The 19,903-nt window shown below is 36.7% G+C and overlaps 1 protein-coding gene and 1 non-coding gene across 2 annotated transcripts; both read right to left on the minus strand.

Moving 5' to 3' along the window:
• Window positions 1-3,027: 3,027 nt before the first annotated feature.
• On the minus strand, window positions 3,028-3,134 carry LOC145629531 (small nucleolar RNA R71). The gene has a single exon (XR_014111697.1). It is a non-coding gene; the product is annotated as a small nucleolar RNA R71 (small nucleolar RNA).
• Window positions 3,135-11,370: 8,236 nt separating this feature from the next.
• Window positions 11,371-19,233, minus strand: LOC145629123 (NAC domain containing protein 50-like). Its single transcript, XM_081681637.1, has 4 exons — window positions 18,710-19,233; window positions 17,831-18,108; window positions 14,966-15,133; window positions 11,371-12,111 (listed from the first exon to the last, which is right to left on the minus strand). Exons 1-4 carry the CDS (start codon window positions 18,948-18,950, stop codon window positions 11,563-11,565), a joined length of 1,236 nt encoding a protein of 411 aa, XP_081537763.1. The 5' UTR covers window positions 18,951-19,233; the 3' UTR covers window positions 11,371-11,562.
• Window positions 19,234-19,903: the final 670 nt, after the last annotated feature.

Here is a 19,903-nt window from a genome sequence, read left to right on the forward strand (position 1 = left end):
ACAAATTTATTGCAAATTTGAGGAAATTTTGGTAAAAAAATTAAATATTAATGGTTAATAGAAAATGCAAATAAGGTGAACATTTTGTAATTCGTGGTTGGTGCACCCGCTACAAAACGACATCCCCGAATACGTAAAACGCAGGCTCCTCGCAAAAAAAAAAAAAAAAAAAAAAAAAAAAAAAAGGCGGAAAGAACATGGGTTTATAAATGAACATAAAGGCTATGATAAAAGAACGCGAGAAAAGGTATAGAGGTTTCATTTATTTTCGGAAAATAACTGACCATGTCCCACCTTTTTGGTAAAAATTTTGGGTAAAAATCATTTCCAAAGTAATCATTTTCTCTCTCCAGAACTTTTCATCTATTTTCAATTTTTTTTTTCTATTTTTTCAAAAAATTTCAAAACAGCAAAACTGTTCATCTTCAAAGTAAAACCCAAGAAAAAAAATTGAACTTATTTCAACAATTCAACCTTCAAACTTGAACAGATGGCGGATTCTAGTAAAATGTAAGTATAAATTTTGTACATGCAAATTGATTTTCGTCAATAATTTTGAAGTCAAAGAGTTTAATTTTGTGAATTTGGGGGTTCTTTTTTTAAGAAAAAAAATAATTAAAGCAATGAAGTACTATTTGTTCAAAAAGAACAATTGCAGGAGAAAGAAGAATGAAGCCAACTGGAAGATAACCAAGCAAGGTTAATTTTTCAAACGCTAGCTGATGAGTGACATTTATGCCACTCTTTTATCCTTTTTCTCTAAGGATTCTCCCCTCATTTGCGCTTGTTTGGCCCTTTTTCTAAGCATTTTTACTTAGTTTTGCTTACTCTTTACTTTTCTCCCTTATCTTCCCTTCTCTTAGTCTTCTCGCTTTGTTTTTATTTTGATTTCCATGCTTTGGTTTTGTAGGTATTATGTGCCGAAATAAAGAGGATATCAAGAAGCCAAGCTAATTGTTGTGCGCGGGGTACTGTGCGGCTTCTGTGCGGGCGCACATGTGAGGCTGTGCGGGCGCGCAACCCTGTCAGAACCTGCACAGCCAGACTAAAGAAACAGAGCCTAACCAGAGAGCTTGCGCGACTTGCGTGCGGGTGCACACACCTGTTGCGCGGGCGCGCAGGACTAATGTGCGGGCGCGCTCATTTTCCCCGTACCCTCAAAGTTGCGGCCGCGCACTACGCTAAGAGGGCCACACACATTCTGTGCGGGCGCGCACGGCTGGGTTTCCGATTTATTTGCGCTTTGTTGTCTAAGTCTCTTTCGTTTGGGGGAGCCACATATATATAGACGGGAATCTTTGTAATAGAATGACACTTAGTACTAATTCCATAGAACATTAGCCTAATCTAGAGAGAGAAAATAGATTGTTATTCAAGCTTCCTTTATTGTATTCAACTTTGCTCAAGCTTTAATCTTCCATCAATCAAGCAAGTATCCAAGTTTTCATCTTTCTTCAATCCTTTCTTTAGTATCTCTTTTCCTTTCCTTTAATATTAGTTATTTGTTTTATTGTTACTTATTTTTGTCTATCTTATTAGTTTATCTAGTTATTATTGATTTCATATATTTCAATCATGTTTTGTTTTGAGTTTCTTGTGTTTATTTCTAGTTTTGATATTATGTTTAATCTCCCTTCTCTAGGCTAAACTCTTAGCTAGGGGAAGGGGGTGGAAGATATGCATTGAATGATGGATGAATGATGATAGTTGGATTGATTACATGCCTTAAATTTATGAAAGACATGATTTTTAATGGCTTGAGATTATTGTTGCACTTTATTTGATTGCCTTCTAGTTTAAATGCATGAAAATGATTTGAACTAGATTAAGATCACCTCTATTTTAATGATTGCATGAGAATGAGTTGTTAAAATGGAGTTTCATGTATTGTGCTTCTTTATTCTCTTGATTTGCTTGTGTCTAATAGGATGCATGAGAATGATCCTAATTAGCATAGACTTCTTTCATTGATTTGCCTAGACTATTGCATGAGAATGAATTGTTTAGGTAGAATCTTGTGTTCTTTGGCATGTTCATCATGATAACTATCATTGTTCCCCTCTTTCTAATCATGTTTGAAACCCTCGAACCCCTAGCGTCATTTTCTATTGATTTTAATCATCATTTTCTTGCTTACTTGTAGTTTTAGTGTTCTACTCAACAAAACCAATAAAACAATCCCCTTTTCACTCTTGCATTAGTGATATTTGATATTGAATTAGCATGCTTCCCTAGTGGTTCGACCCTTTACTTGCCACTAACTAGTTTAGTGTAGGTTTAGGCTTTATAAATGATTAATTTGGTTAGGGTGGTAGCTTAACGACCTATCTTATCCCTATCAAATTTTGGCGCCGTTGTCGGGGAAGCGGCTTGTTTAGCGAATATTATTGCTTTTGTTAGAGTCATTTTGCTTTCTTTTCTTTTTTTTTTTTTTTTTTGTTTTATCATCCTTGTCATTGCTAATTGTTTGCTTAGCTTTGGTGAATGCTTAGGAGGTCTCAAGGAGCACCCTCACATCAAATTGACCACGAAATCAACCGAACCTTGAGACAAGTCCGTAGGCTTTATTAAGACGAGGGAAGAGGTTTTGGTGATATAGTTGATAGTGAGAGTGATACTTACTCTTCAAGTCCACCACGCGAATCAATGGCGGGACAAGAGAATGATGTCTTGTTTCGTGAGTTCGGAAATCCGGAGGATTATGAGCTCACGGGAGGGATTTTTCTACCCGTCACGGAAACCAACTTCTCAATCCATCCATAATATACTCGAATGGTCCAATCGGAGCAATTTTCCGGAAGTGCAAGTGAGGACCCTATTGAACATTTGGACCGATTCCTTGAATTGTGCGCAATGATGCAAACCAATGAAGTGAGTCAAGACTACATTCGTATGCACCTTTTTCGGCAATCTCTCACCGGACGAGAAAAGAAATGGCTAAAGCAAGTAAAGCCTAACTATCTCACAACATGGAGGGAGATTGTAAAGGCGTTCTTGAAGCGCTTTATCTCCGAAGAGAAGACCGCCGAATTGAGAAGGAAAATTGCATCATTTGAGCAAGAGGCCGATGAAAGTCTTGGTGAAGCATGGGAGGGATTAAAAGAGTTAGTGCAAGCATGTCCCCACCATGAGTACAATTAAGGGTTGCTCATGCGGTTTTTCTACGACGGATTGGAGCCCATGTCAAGAGCCAATTTGGATGCGGGGGCGGGTGGTCAATTAATCAAGATCCCTCAAAATCAAGTTGAAGCCACAATAGAAGAGGTAGAAAAGAATTACTCTTGGGGGGGGGCGAAGAAGAAACGCTCCAAAGAGAGGTGGTATTTACGAACAGGAGAAAGTTGATCAATTACAACATCAAATTGATAAACTAACAAAAGGGCTTTCCAAATTGAACACGAGTGTGAATGCAAGTTCAAGTGGTGGAGCAAGCTCTTCTCAAGTTAACTCTTTCTCTTGTCAAAATTGTGGAGGAACGAACCATGATACATCCTATTGTGGAGGTTTAAGCCCCGAACATGTAGCGGCATACAACACAAGGCAAGAGGGATTTAGAGGAAGCAGCGGTGGAGTAGCTTGGAGACAACCACCACCCGGGTTTGTACCTCAACCTCAACAATGGAACCAACAAGCTCAACCTTCCTATAACTCCAATCCTCAATATCAAAATCCACCTCCATCTCAACCCCAAAACCCAAGAGGAAGCTATCCAAGGAATAACCAATACAACAATCAAACCCAAGCACCTCAAAGAAACCATCAAGAACAAGCACCTCAAGCGGAGCTAACTCAAAATCAACTCCTTCAAGCCATGCATGCGCAAATGCAATCTTTTGGGCAACAAATGCAAGAGATAAGAGCTCACAACAAGATGGTTGATTCGCAACTAGCTCAATTGGCCGAGAGAACTCCTTTCAATTCACCATCCACTCTACCCGGACAACCACAACCTAACCCATCTCACAATCCAAAACCCGATACATGCAAGGCGATCACATTGAGGTCGGGAACTTCCTATGAAGGACCAAATGAAGGGGATAGGGAGGAAAAGAAGGGAGGAGAGGAGAGTGTGAATGAAAACAAGGGAGGTGAGAAAGAAAAAGGTGATGAGATAGAAGGAGGTTCGGAGAAGAAGAAGAAGAAGACTGACAATGAGAAGACAACTTCAATCCCTAATGAGGCTAGGAATCTTGATGGACCGGTTCCTTTTCCCGATCGGCTTGCGGAGAGGAAGTTGAATGACAAGTTCACAAAATTTCTTAGTGTCATGAAGAATTTGCATATCAACCTCCCTTTTCTTGAAGTTGTGACACAAATGCCATCTTACTCCAAGTTCCTCAAAAATATTCTCACCAACAAGAGGAAGCTCAATGATGAGCTTATCACCCTTCCACATCAAGTGAGTGCTCTTGTCCAACATAAGATGCCCAAGAAGGAAAAAGACCCGGGAAGTTTCACTTTGCCAGTAAAAATTGGGAACATGGAAGCTAGGGGCGCCTTAGCCGATCTTGGAGCAAGTGTTAGTTTAATCCCTCTATCCATTTCTCAAAAACTCAATATTGAGATGATCCCTACAAGGAAGACAATTCAATTGGCCGATCGATCGGTGAAATTACCTTGTGGAGAGCTTGAGGATGTTCCAATTCAAGTGGGACACATCTACGTGCCTTGTGACTTTGTAGTGATGGATATGGAGGAAGATGTTAACACTCCTTTGATTTTGGGACGTGAAGCTCTTAAAACTTTTGGGGAGGTCATCAATTGCAAGAACAATACCATCACTTGTGAAGTGGCCGATGAAAAAATTGTCTTTGAATTTTCGAAGTTGCTCAAGACCCCCATGGTTGAAAAATGCTATAGAGTTAATGTTGTGAATGAGGAGCTAGATCGCTTGGGGAGGGTCGTGATGAGGCCTCAAGATCCAATGATTGAATCCCTTACATGCAAAGAAGAATTCCACTCTCGAGAGGCTAAAGAATTTGTCATGGCAATGGAGGAATCCTCAAAGGAGGAAGTTGAACAACAAGTTGAGGTCAAGTTTGAGTCCAAGGAGGAGAAATTGGAGGAGAGTTCTAAGCCTCATCCCAAGGTAGAACTCAAACCCCTTCCCCCTTCTTTGAAATATGCTTTTCTTGATAAGGAGGGAAAATACCCTATTATTGTCAATGCTACCCTAGATGGTCTTAATTTGGAAAACCTTCTTGATGTTTTAAGGAAATATAGGGATGTCATAGGGCATAGAATTGATGATATTAAAGGTATTAGCCCTTCTTTATGCATGCATCATATTCATCTTGAAGATGATCATTCCACCTCCATTGAACCTCAAAGAAGGTTGAACCCCCACCTTCAAGAGGTTGTGAAGAAAGAAATTTTGAAACTACGTGAGGCGGGCATCATCTATGCTATCTCCGATAGCAAATGGGTTAGCCTGGTTCATGTAGTTCCAAAGAAGGGTGGAATGACAATAATCAAGGATGAAAAGGGAGATGAAATCTCCACCCGGACGGTGACCGGGTGGAGAATGTGCATTGATTATAGGAGATTGAACAAAAACACCAAGAAAGATCATTTTCCTCTCCCTTTCATGGACCAAATGCTTGAAAGGCTTTCTAACCATGCTTTCTTTTGTTTCTTGGATGGGTATTCCGGATTTTTCCAAATCCCTATCCATCCAAGTGATCAAGAGAAAACTACTTTCACATGTCCATATGGGACATTTGCATACCGAAGAATGCCATTCGGATTATGCAATGCTCCCTCTACTTTTCAAAGATGCATGACTTCCATTTTCTCTGAGATGCTTGAAAAAGAAATTGAGGTTTTTATGGATGATTTTAGTGTTGGTGGCTCATCTTTTGACACTTGTCTTTTTAAACTTGAAAATTTTTTGAAAAGGTGTCAAGAGACGAGTTTGGTTTTAAATTGGGAAAAGTGCCATTTTATGGTTGAGGAGGGCATTGTCCTCGGCCATAAGGTTTCAAAAAATGGCATTGAAGTAGATCTGGCCAAGGTTTCGGTGATTGAAAAGTTGCCCCCTCCTACTTCCATCACGGGGGTACGGGCTTTTCTTGGGCATGCCGGTTTTTACCGGAGGTTTATCAAAGATTTTTCTTCAATCGCCAAACCCTTGACCGAATTACTAAAAAAAGAGGTTGTTTTTTACTTTAATATGGCTTGCCTAGAGGCGTTTCGTAAGCTCAAGGGAGCTCTCATTTCTTCTCCCGTTGTGTAAGCTCCGGATTGGAGCTTGCCTTTTGAGCTAATGTGCGATGCTAGTGACTTTGCAGTAGGTGTCGTTCTTGGTCAAAAGAAACAAGGAAAATCATGTGTCATCTACTACGCAAGTCGGACTCTAGATGAGGCTCAAAGGAATTACACAACAACGGAGAAAGAGATGTTAGCGGTAGTGTTTGCATTCGATAAGTTTCGGTCCTATCTCATATGCTCAAAAGTCATCGTGTACACGGATCACATCGCGGTGCGGTATCTCATGACCAAGAAAGAAGCAAAGCCTTTCTTGATCCGTTGGGTTCTCTCTCTCCAAGACTTTCACATGGAAATGAGGGACAAGAAGGGAGCGGAGAACTATGTAGCGGATCATTTGTCTAGGCTACCATTTGAGAACAAGGAGGATGTACCGATTAATGATGAGATAGGATTCGAGGCTCTCATGGCTTTGGTGTCAACTTCTACCCCCTTGGTACGCGGATATAGCCAACTATCTTGCGTGTGGAGTCGTTCCCCCGGAGTACTTTCCTCAACAAAAGAAGAAGTTTTTCAAGGAGGTGAGAAAATACTTTTGGAATGACCCATACCTATTCAAGCAATGTGGAGATGGCATTTATCGGAAGTGCGTTCCAGATCATGAAATTCAAGGTGTTCTTGAGCATTGCCACTCACTACCATGTGGAGGACATGGTGGTGTTGACAAAACAGTGGCAAAAATCTCTCAATCCTTATTGTGGTGGCCGACAATGCATAGAGACGCCCACCAATTTGTTGCGCAATGTGATAGATGTCAAAGGAGCGGAGGCATTACCAAGAGGGACGAAATTCCCCAACAAAGTATTCTAGAAGTGGAACCCTTTGATGTTTGGGGGGTAGATTTCATGGGACCTTTCGTTTCTTCTTGTGGGAATCTATATATCTTGGTAGCGGTCGATTATGTGACAAAATGGATTGCAGCTCATCTGTGCGGACGCGCACGATTGGGTTTCCGATTTATTTGCGCCTTGTTGTCCAAGTCTCTTTCTTTTGGGGGGAGCCACATATATATAGACGGGACTCTTTGTAATAGAATGACACTTAGTACTAATTCCATAGAACATTAGCCTAATCTAGAGAGAGAAAATAGATTGTTATTCAAGCTTCCTTTATTGTATTCAACTTTGCTCAAGCTTTAATCTTCCATCAATCAAGCAAGTATCCAAGTTTTCATCTTTCTTCAATCCTTTCTTTAGTATCTCTTTTCCTTTCCTTTAATATTATTTATTTGTTTTATTGTTACTTATTTTTGTCTATCTTATTAGTTTATCTAGTTATTATTGATTTCATATATTTCAATCATGTTTTGTTTTGAGTTTCTTGTGTTTATTTCTAGTTTTGATATTATGTTTAATCTCCCTTCTCTAGGCTAAACTCTTAGCTAGGGGAAGGGGGTGGAAGATATGCATTGAATGATGGATGAATGATGATAGTTGGATTGATTACATGCCTTAAATTGATGAAAGACATGATTTTTAATGGCTTGAGATTATTGTTGCACTTTATTTTATTGCCTTCTAGTTTAAATGCATGAAAATGATTTGAACTAGATTAAGATCACCTCTATTTTAATGATTGCATGAGAATGAGTTGTTTAAATGGAGTTTCATGTATTGTGCTTCTTTATTCTCTTGATTTGCTTGTGTCTAATAGGATGCATGAGAATGATCCTAATTAGCATAGACTTCTTTCATTGATTTGCCTAGACTATTGCATGAGAATGAATTGTTTAGGTAGAATCTTGTGTTCTTTGGCATGTTCATCATGATAACTATCATTGTTCCCCTCTTTCTAATCATGTTTGAAACCCTCGAACCCCTAGCGTCATTTTCTATTGATTTTAATCATCATTTTCTTGCTTACTTGTAGTTTTAGTGTTCTACTCAACAAAACCAACAAAACAATATGCTTTTCACTCTTGCATTAGTGATATTTGATGTTGAATTAGCGTGCTTCCCTAGTGGTTCGACCCTTTACTTGCCACTAACTAGTTTAGTGTAGGTTTAGGCTTTATAAATGATTAATTTGGTTAGGGTGGTAGCTTAACGACCTATCTTATCCCTATCACTAGCTTGTTCTTTTTCAAACACTAGCATGTTCTTTATAATATGCCTAATGTTCTTTTCGGGTGCCATGTTTTTGTCAAACACAAACATGTTATTTTGTTGAATACTAGTATGCAGGTTACGTTCTTTTTCAAATACTAGCGTGTTCTTTTTCAAATACTAGCATGTTCTTTTTCAAATACTAGCATGTTCTCTTTTTTTTCTCATGTTCTTTAAAATTATTGTTATGTTCTTTCGGGGTGCACCATGCGCGTGGTGCACCCGGGTGCACTATATTATTTTCAAACATTTTGGGACTAAAATTTAATCAAAAGGGACTATCAATAAGGGACGGTGGGAGTATAATTCAAATCCTTGCCAAAGCACATCCAATTCCTAACTAATTAAAATTATAATGAAATTAAAAATAAAACTTGTTAACATTACAAAAGTAACGGAGGAAGACAACATTTAATGATTTAATATGTACAAAGTGTTTGGGTCCAATTAAGCCTAATTGGGCTTGGACCATAAATGATTCAATTCCAAGTCAAGGTCAAGGCCCAAGCCTCCAATAATGCCAAGTCAAGTTCAAGTCAACGACCCAAGTCATCATGGTCAGCCCATATGATTCCAAGCCCACTTCTCCTTGTTATGCTAAGATATAAAAGCCTTCAATTACAACATTTATCATTCATTCACATATAGCCTCAAGCAATTAATACTCTTGCATAGCTTTCTCTCTCGAAACACTGTTTGACTTCGGCATCGGAGGGGCCTTCCTCGGCACAACCCCCGAGGCCAGTTTACGTGTGTTTGCTGTGCAGGAAACCCTCGGCCCAGCGTTGTTTGGACCTAGTTCAGTCTTCAGCCACATCTTCGGACCTTCGGCAAGGTCCCATTGTTTTCACCCGAAACACAAAGTACTATCTCACTTAACTTCAAATTATACTTGACACTATTAATATTTATGTGTATATATAATCCCTTTGATTAATGTAAATAATATCCTTACAGAGTTGGATATTAACTCCCTTACCTATTAAGCATTACATTATCTTCGCGGACTATTTTTGTAATATACTGATGTATACTCGTATCTTGTAAAGTCTATCAATGCAATACAATCCAACTAACTCACAAAATGCAATAAAACTCAACCTTAACTTGCAAAATAATGATTTATTTTAAGGTCTACAAAATTATAAACTAAATACCATCTAACAGCGGTCAGTGGAAGGAGGTATGGGCTACGCGGCGTGTGGAACATCATGGGTTATGTGGATCTAGTTGGTGCGGGTCAGTAGGTTGGCGTGGTTAGTGATTGGTGTGGATGTGAGATAGACAGACAAGAGAGAAATGAATGTAGAATGGTGAATGGATGGTCAACCCAATGAAAGAACTAGGCTTCCATTTTTCAATAAACTAGGATGGCCAACGCGCGCGATGCGCGCGACATGGCTAGCCAATGCGGAGAAGTTATCAAGTCTTGTCTTTGTACTTAAGATTTTAGTTTGTACACAGTTATGATTAGTAAGCATTTTGCACGTAGAATGTCTTATGCAATCTTTAAATACCTTGAAACTGGTAAGAATTAATACAATGAACCTTTAGAAAGAGTAATAATCGACTATTAACTTCAAAAAATCATATATCCTTAACCTTTTCTTATGTATTTTAAAGAGTAAAAAATAGCATTTACATGTTTTTATTATAGAGTTTGGATGATTCTCTAGAATAAAATTTTGATACATATTACAAGCTGAAAAACAAAGAGAAACAAACAGATCGAGGAATAATGAAATTTTGCATCAATTTGTTCTTGGGTATAGTACCCTATGAGTAGTTAGGACTCTTAGGTGTTAAATTTTAGTTTTGAGTTTGGATTTTGCTCAAGTCCAATGCAACGTACATCTATACTTAGTATTGCTGTTAAGTCTAATATGATCATCTAATATAAAGTTTGGTAGCTTGAACCCAATGTAAAAATCCAAAATAATAAAATACGGAGTAGGTTTTTTATTTCCTCTCTTTGTATATTGGTCCAGGGAATTTATTTTTTATTTTTTAATACTCTGAAATTAAACCCAATGTCAGAAGAGCTGAGTTATCCAACGTAGGCAAGCTTGAGCTCAGCTTAATTCAACTCAACAATATAAAGAAATACAGTAAATCATTAAATTGATACTCATTAGATGCAGAGCATATATCATTATTAGGATGCATCATATCAAAATCTCACAAGAAAAGTGGTATCTTCTCTTCTAACAAGTAACAATAAACCTTTAAGGTAGGTTAGGATCGATAACAGAAGATATACAGTACTAAAAAAAATCTTGTAATATTAAATGGGGGCAAATCCGTAAATACACATTTTGGGGGTTATAATTGTCACAACACTATTCATAAGAGCAAGATTCTACTTTTTATAAAGTAGGGATATATTTTTGTAAAAATAAAAAAAGAAACCATACAAAAATGGGTTGGCAGGTTAGGTTGAGTTGAGTTTGACTAGCAAACTTATGAGTTAAACGGGTTTGGTTTAAATAGCGTATCAAGCCAAAAAAAAAAAAAAGATTTGTTCAAAACCCATGAAAAATGGGTCAATTGGGTCATGTTTTCAAAGGTTAAAAATTGATCGGTCTACCAACACTCCTATTTCTTTAACGATGTCTCTAACAATCAGATTTGCAGCCACAAATACTTCCTCTTGGTGGTGAGTAAAACAAAACGAAACCTTCAGCGCATACTGTTTGCAAAAAAAAGGCGAGCTCTCCCAGAGTCCTAGGGTTTGCATTTTGCGGACTTTGGTTGAAGAGGAAGATTGAGGGAGAAAGAGGTTTCGAAACTAATTGACCCCAACATAAGAACTTGAATCTATTCAACCAAACTGTTAAGTTAATTTGTTTTGTAATTCAATTAAGAACATTACAAATCATTATGTTGTTTAATGGCAAGTTAAAAGCATAGTTACGTTAAGATCTAAACATTTTAACTGGGTATATCCAATGGAGCAGAATGGGAAGAGAAGGGTAGAGATATAACAGCCATAATAACGTCAACATAATAAGGCAGACAATCTTAGCAGGAGTAACTAAAAGAAATACAAAAACTAGATGTCTGACGGTTAAACTACAAGAGTTGAGAGCACAACGCTATTTATAATGATTGTCGAACAATGATGCGACAATTTGATATTATAACAAATGTGCCTACAACCAAAAAAAGGGGATAAAAACCTCTACAAAACCTAGCCATCCAGCGAGTTGCACTTCTTCAGGTCCTCATTTTCCTTCGTCAGATGATCAACTTTTGTCTGAAGAATGTTAATCATGGTCCTGGCGCTCATCACTTCAATCTTTAGAGACTCTTTCTCTATTGATGTCCGATAAATTTCATTGCGCAGCTCTTCGAATAGTTTCAAATAGCTTGGAGGGACGTTAATGTCTATGACATTTGCCGGAGGAGGAGAGGGCCGTTCTTTTGGCTCCATCGATTCCAGCAATGGGAAATCCAAAAGCCCAGAAGAGAAATTTGTGGTCCCAGTAGATGAAGAACAGGGACCCTGTGTTATTGTGGTTGAGATCTCTGAAGCGTTAGAATGACAGGTGTCAGGCTCACTACGCCTTAAACGTTTATTTGGCCCAAGAGACAATGGTTCAGGATCGACTGTACAAGGTACTGGACCTTCTTCTGCCCTTTCCACTTTGCAAAGAGGCGGAATCTCTTGAACCTCAGTCGAAAGCCCGCAGCTGGTTACTGGGGCAGATTCAGAATTGTTGATGGACGGAATGGAATCCTGGAACAAGTGAAGAGCAGAATTTAAGGAAAAAAAAACACTTTATGCACTGTCTTACCCACAAACCCACCTACTACACCCATCCTTTAGTTATAAGATTTGACTTTGAGAAAAAAAAAAGGAATTCAGAATTTTAGACATCAGGTATATTAAATAATATAGCATACTTCACAAAGAAATATTTGCTAATGGATGCTTCTCATTGTAAACTAAGTTCAACATTCTTTTGCATCTAGTATAGGGAGAATATAGGACAGTTTCACATCACTTGCTTGAGTTTCATGGACTGAATTTCCTCTTTATACTTTACCACAAACAAACAAAGAAACCATCAAATTTGAGATCACCAACAAAACATCACCAAATTGGAGATTATCCGCCAGATGTTGAAGATACAAGGGGAGATTGCCAGCATCAGAAGTAACAAAACACAATACAAGTCTGAAACTGTGCGACAATTGTCTAAAAGGAAAAAATGGGCATGTAAAAGTTCACAAAATAGCTGTTATTTCCCCTCTTTCACCCCCTTCAATGGTTATATATGTATTAACAAGAAAGTTTGGAGAGCATCTTCCTCTTTAAAGACGAAATGGACCTCAGCAAAAAGCAGGACTGATGCAACTTAAAGGCACTCGAGTATAATATTTGACTTATAGACGCAAGAAAGAAGGAAATGGTGCGAAAGCTAGTTTAGGAAATATGATCTTGAAACTAATTAATGCAAGAGAAAAGGAAATATGATTATGTGATTATTTTAGAAAAAGAAATAGGGGCATTAGCAGAGTTAATTCTGTTATTTCTAGCACCGAAACACTTAGGGCACATTTGATGTCTACATTAAACATATGAGCATACTTCACATAACACATCACCTAAACAGAGCCCTTTTTAACTTTCTGTTTTCTCTTTTTGGGAGGCAGTGTTGAAAGACAACGATATTTATCATGCTAATGCAATCTTTGAGGGGTGGTGCCAAAGATCTTAGATTGAAACCACGGATGAAAATTATATCCTTGCATTTCAAGAGTATGAGTTTCTGAACCCCAAGAATGATACAAAATAGCCTCACATTTCACAAATATGAAATTATAAACTATAGCTCCCTATTGTTCATGACTAATATACGAAAAGAGAGAAATATTTGAGTTATTCCCTGTATTGTTGATATTATAGAAATTCACCAACACCATGATCTAAATGGTATTGGCAATCAAAAACACCAAACTGTCTGATACCTCTACAAAGAACCATCCTCGAACAAAAAAATGGAAAAGTTCAAGAGAATTGAATATGCATTCTGAAATGCTAGATTCACATAAATTCTATCAGACATCTAAAAAAATGTTTCAAGAATTCAACACATACGTCATTGCATACACAATTCAACAATTTACAACTGTATTTTTTTTCTTTCCTCTTTTCTTTTTATTATAATCTTCCAAGATATGGGCCAACCTAATGTTTGTGACAGATCTTTTTTACAATTGGAAAGATAGAGCAAATACCACAAAAGCATGGACAAATAATTAATCATTCTATCAATATTCATTTTAGTTTTAGGCTGATAGAGAAAAAATAAATAAAGTAGTTACAAATAACATGTAACAATCAATATCAACTCTAAAATACCTTTTTGCTTGTCACCTCATACAACTAGATCACTGTAAAATAATTTCTAAGTATTTGTAGCCTTGTAGATACTTCATGATATCAAATTTACATAGTACAAGTGACTGATGCTCGAACTTCATTTTGTTTAAGACCATTGTGCATACAAAAGCTACAGCCATTTAAATTCTACACCCACCAACCAAACATGGTATAGTTTCAACAATCTAATTTACTTTCTTCTTGATGGAACAAATTGTGTTGGCCAAATGAAAAGAATGGAAGGTAGGCTGTGGAAGTTGATTAATGGTCCAAGTAATTCAGTGGGAATTATTTGACAAATACCGCAAGATACATGCCAAAAGTAACATTGCTTAGAGAAAACAACAGTTTTTCTTGACGCCAGAAAACCTACCGAATACAAAGGCCATCAACCTGCTGCTGCAACGGAAGATATGCAACCAAATCACGGTGCAGGAAGTTATAAAGAACAAGTAACAGTCGGTATCGACTCCAAATCCTTTGACCCACCCTTTTTCACAGTCACAAACGTTGAGTCGCTGACAAATTTGCGTATGGGATATTAATTAATTAGTCACAAACTGTGTGCGCAAGAAAAAGACGTACCCTCTTCTTTCCAACTCGGTGGGAACCTCACATCAAGGAGCCCATGTGATGAGGAGAGAGATTTTTTTTATAAAAAAAAAACAAAAAAGAAAAGAAAAGTAAGACCCGGTGTTGAGGAGAGTAAAACAGAGAAGACTTATTCAAATAAGTATCTGGCAACTATAAAAAATTTACCAAAAAGGAAATAGCTGCATCGGGAAAAGAATAAAGTTTCACACGAAATCTAAGAATCACATCATGCCATACGAAATCTTCACCAATAACCTACCAAAGGAAATCTTAGAGCTTGCGACAGACTGGCATTAGACTAACACTGGAATTTCCTATAGGTACTACAGAACATGCTAGCATTAGTAAGAGCATCATTCATCACATACTACTCTCAGAACGTTAACAAGGAAAACAAATAGGCCACAGATCAGCCAAAAACTCAAATACCCAACTAAGCATGCTTCCACAAAAGCGACTGAAATGTGAAACGTGCAACACCCAGCTCAACATTACATTGCTCAGCCAAGCATTATTAAAGTAGCCAATAATGAATTTAAACATGATAATATCTACTTCCTATTAACCAATAAAAACAAACCATGAAGAATCCAACTAAAGTTTAACTCACCTCAACACGTGCATCATCATTACCGGCTGCCTCATCATCACCCTCCTCTCCTGGGACAAGGGTAGATTCATCCTTCTCCCATTCCTCCTCTACAAAGGGTCCATACTGCTCACCAGGCTTAAATCCTGGACCACTTTTCTTCAATATTTTACATAGCAAATATGAATCCTATGCACCCAATATTACATATTAGATAACAGATTAGAGAGTACTAATTTTACCACATGTTTAATGTGTCAATAAAATGGACACACAAAAAAGCTAATTAAGGCAATTCACAATCACGATATTCCAAAACAAAGATAAAAAAAAAACCTGCAATGAAGTTATTTGAAGTCATATACGAAGTAATAAAGACAGAAAATCAATACCATAACTTTAATTTCAAAAAGAAAATCAATTAATACATTAAAGAAAACAAAATATTTCGTCATTGATCCCATTAGAATAGGGCTAAAATTTGTCCAACCCAGCCATGCAAGAGGCTTAAATTACTACCTCTGTTTCGAATTATATGCAATGATTAGACATTTTCTACTCACACTTAATGTCAAATTGTTGCAGATCATTTGAAACAGAGGTAATAAGGTGGTTCTGGAAATTGTAATGGCTTGAACTGATCTAATAAGAACTAAAGTGTACTACGGGGTATATAACTTCACTGCAGATAGTCCATAAGAGAGGAGGTTGCTAATTGTGCACAATTTGGTGAAAAAACGAGCAATGAAAGATATATAATCTTAATTTAAACACACACACATACACAAACTTCACTGGTACCAGGTGACATAATAATCCAGTTGCAAAACATAATTTGCAATTAATGCTAATTTGAAGGAACAAAATAGAAAAACGTTTCCTGAACACCAAGTCACTTTATGCAAGAAAAACAAAACCTTAAATGAAAATAAAAACAATGGAGAAAAAAACAAAAGAAAAAAAAAAATCCCTGGGATCAGTTTGGCACATCCCAAACCCTTTCAAAACAAAGTAACAAACAATACACTTTTTACACAAAAAGGGTATAAGGACAGCAAAATCATCCTTTGAACCCTGGCATCAGAGCCCTCCGATGCGACAAAACATATTACTATTAATTAAGATAAACAACTCAAAATCACAATTTCAAGTAGTCCTACACCATATAACATTTCCAAGAAACTGGTACCAACACCTCTGTATTGAATCTGGAATGGGAAAAGGGGCATTCTGCAATATAGTAATTGGAAAATAACAAAAATGGTGGAAATGGAAAGAACAAAGTTATTGCCGTGACTCTTATATCATAAATTTGTCCGAAGAATCAACTTAACTCAGTTTCCACCAACCGTTCAACCGCTGGAAAGAAAAGCAGGTATGTATGTATGATGAAGACACTAGTCCTAGCTACCAAATCACAATTTTTTGTCATATTCTAAGCAAATTCTCTTCTTTTGAAATCTACAAGTTTTACATACTTAGGCTTACAAGAAAAGTGTTAATGTTCGTTGCCTAGCAAAGATCGTAGCAACATATACCAAAATTTGTAGGTTTACATTCTTTACAAACTAAATGATCTTGGTTTCTCTTACAGTCTTAGGGTGTGTTTGGCGCTAGTTTTTAGAGTTTTAGGTAGATTTTAGTGGTTTAACTTGGTCAAATCACTACTTAACAAAAAATGTGAGTGTTTGGCAAAGTAGTGGTTAGGGTAGCTTTTAATGATGGAGGTAGCTTTTATGAAAAGTTAGAAATATTAGCTTTTGAAAATAGAGGTAGCTTTTAAGGTAGCTATTGAAAATTTAACCTATAAATTTAAATACAAAATATTGATTTTTATATGTAACAGTTAATCAACCTCTATTTTACCAAACACTCATACTTAAATTATCTATCTTCACTACCTACACAACTAAAAACTACCTTCACAACTATATTTTGCCGAACATGCCCTTACTAGTGAGCAGTTCTTGCTGTGGAAGCTTTCCAATCAGTTTAAAATCATTTTTAGGGACACAAAATAACAAAATAATAGTAATGATCAAGCATGGCTTTACAAGATAAAACTACCACACAAAAAACAAAAAGCCTATATATCCATGAAGCCTTTTGGACATTCCACATTTGATAGGATCTCCAAAGGCAGGCTACTCTTTTAACAAACCTGCCAGGGGATGAATAACACCCTTGGTAGAAGAATCTACATCGATCACAATACACTCACATTACACAGTATTAGTTTTAAAATTGCAACCTAGCCTTATACTTCCATAGTTCACAATTAATTGCAACATGGAGTGGATACATGATATTTTAGGAGAGAAGAGAGATAGAAAGATAAAAAATAAAATAAAAAATAAAAGAATGACCCATGTGAAGAGGAGAGAAAGATAGCATAATTGGCCAAATAAAGTTAGGTTGCAATTAATTTGCAAAACACGTTGAGATTAAAGGAGAAAGGAGGAAGCTATGTCGCCAAAAGATTTGGGTGTCATGTCCAACACTGTGTCAGATCCTCTGTCACTCTAGATTTTATAAAATTTCATATAAGGCCACTATGTATTGGCTGTTGTGTCGTATCGAAGTATTGGAGGATCCAACGCATGACACTCAATGTTCAGCAGGGTGTTAAGATAATATAGGGGGGAGTATATAAAATAGGTAAGCTACAACGCCGGTTCATGCGCTTTGGAAAACTGATAAATGTATTGCAAAACAGCGCCATCACAGTATGGGTCCCACCAGTGGTAGAGTCCAAAAGAAGGTTGTAAATGAAGTGCCCCTACCATATCATTTGACACTAATAGACATTCCTTTTACGAAACACATAAGAGATAAAATTAAAGGAAAGAAGAGAACATCCACACAGTAGTTCTTGGCAGATCTTACCATTATTATACCACTTTTAGCAAGCTCTTCATCCGTTAATCTGTACTCATGCATAACCCAATTCGTACGCTTCCCACAGGGTGCTCGTCCACTGTAAAAGACAAGAGTCTTCTTCATACCAACTGTGCGAAAGTTGTGTACAATAGGGCGATCATTACCTGTGGCTTTCCAATACCCTTTGCCTGTTGCTCGATTCACTCTAGAACCATTCACATACTTTCTATCTTGTACACCAAAAAAGTACCATTCATTGTCTCTGCTCTTCAGCTTTGACAAAGCTGTAATTAACAATACAAAGTAAAGAAAACCAAATTAGACCAAATTATAACCAAATTGTACCTTAAAAAGCATACGACAACGAAAAATTGGAATACCCTGAACATAAGTTCCGGGCAACTAAATCTTCTAAGGGTAGAAAGCATTCAACAGGGAATCAATTCATTTTTTTAACCTGGTAAATTATCAAATCTTGAAATGCTTAGGCAAAATCCAATTCATCAAACAATTTGGAAAAAAAAAAAAACAACTTCAATTTCCATATCCCAAGCTTTTACACAGTTAATTCAAAGAACAAAGCATTCTAATTGACATTGAATACAGTTGACAAATTCATAATTTAGAATTAAATCACTACTTGTACATTATAAATCAACAAAAAAAAATATAAACAAAAACACTTACACCATAATCAATTCAATTAAAAAATAATAATCCATTAATTCACTTTAATCTAATTTTTGCCAATTCAAATAGACAACTAGGAAAAAAAAAAAAAAACAATTGCATGTCGAAATATTTAAAATTGGCAAATACCCTCAACCCCATACTTATTCATCATCAATAATCAACCAGACAAAAAGATAGAGTCAAGAATTGAACCTGGTAGGTCCCACGGTTCAGACTTATAGATATCGGTCTCTGAAATGGCGTCAAAGCGAATGGGTTTGCCACAAATTTTGCGTTTAAGATAGTAGCTAACAAGCTCTTGGTCAGTAGGATGGAATCTGAAGCCAGGAGCAAGCGATGTAGCCGTTGCGGGGGTCGGCGACGGAGGAGGGAGAAGCATCCTCGGCGGAGACGGCGGCGGTGGTGGCGGCGGAGGAGGAGGCTCGGTTCCCATAGAAGAAGGTGTGGTATCAAAGAGAGAAAGGAGCAGAATTTTGGTAGATTATTGAAGAATTAAGGGAGAAAATTTGGAGATTTTACAAGAATGGTAAGAGAAGGAATTGAAAGGAAGAAGAATGAGGTGAAGGTGAAGGTGAAGGTGAAGGTGAAGGTGGGGTGGAGAGGAAGAAAGAGAGTGGGTGGTATTGAGTAAGGGTCAAGAAAAGGTGAGAGAGGCGTGCCATTGAAGTTAAACCCGCTTCTGTTGTTGTTGTTGTGACCTTACCTTAACCCCCTATTTGTGTTCTGCCGCTACTGCGTTCATCATCATTATTATCATATACATACTCAAACAAGTAAGATTGGATTTGTGATTTTGCCATTTGGTTTTTTTTCTCATTTACAAACTTAGGTCCCGTTTTCTTCACCTTAAAAAAATAATATTAAGTAAGAATAATTTCAGTTCAGTAAAAATAATTTCAGTTCAGTAAAATTCAGTTTTCTTAAAGAAGAATTATAATAGAAAATCAGTAAAATAATTTCAGTTCAGTAAAAATAATTTAAGTTCAGTAAAATTAAGTTCAGTTCAGTAAAAATAAGTTCAGTTCAGTAAAAATATTTTCAGTTCAGCAAAATTAAGGTGAATCAAACAGGCCCTTACTGATGAAGTCGTACAGTGCACGGTTTGTTTAAAAAAAATTTATTTTTTATTTTATTAATTTTTTTTTGGTATTTATGTGCTAAAATTTGTTACATAAAATAAATTTTCTAATACCTAAAGATAATATTTTATATTTAATTAATTTAAACTTAAAAATATCATTTGCCAATTTTGTTTGTGTGGCATTTGAATTAATTTTCAAAAAGAAATTAATAATCTCTTATTTAATTGGCTACAACTAAAATTTATAATATTACATGGCGCGCTAAAAAAATTAAATCATACGTGGTTCTCTAAAACCTCGGGAA

The sequence above is a fragment of the Chenopodium album genome, chromosome 4 (assembly GCF_948465745.1).
Source record: "Chenopodium album chromosome 4, dcCheAlbu1.1, whole genome shotgun sequence".
Classification (NCBI taxonomy): domain Eukaryota; kingdom Viridiplantae; phylum Streptophyta; class Magnoliopsida; order Caryophyllales; family Amaranthaceae; genus Chenopodium; species Chenopodium album.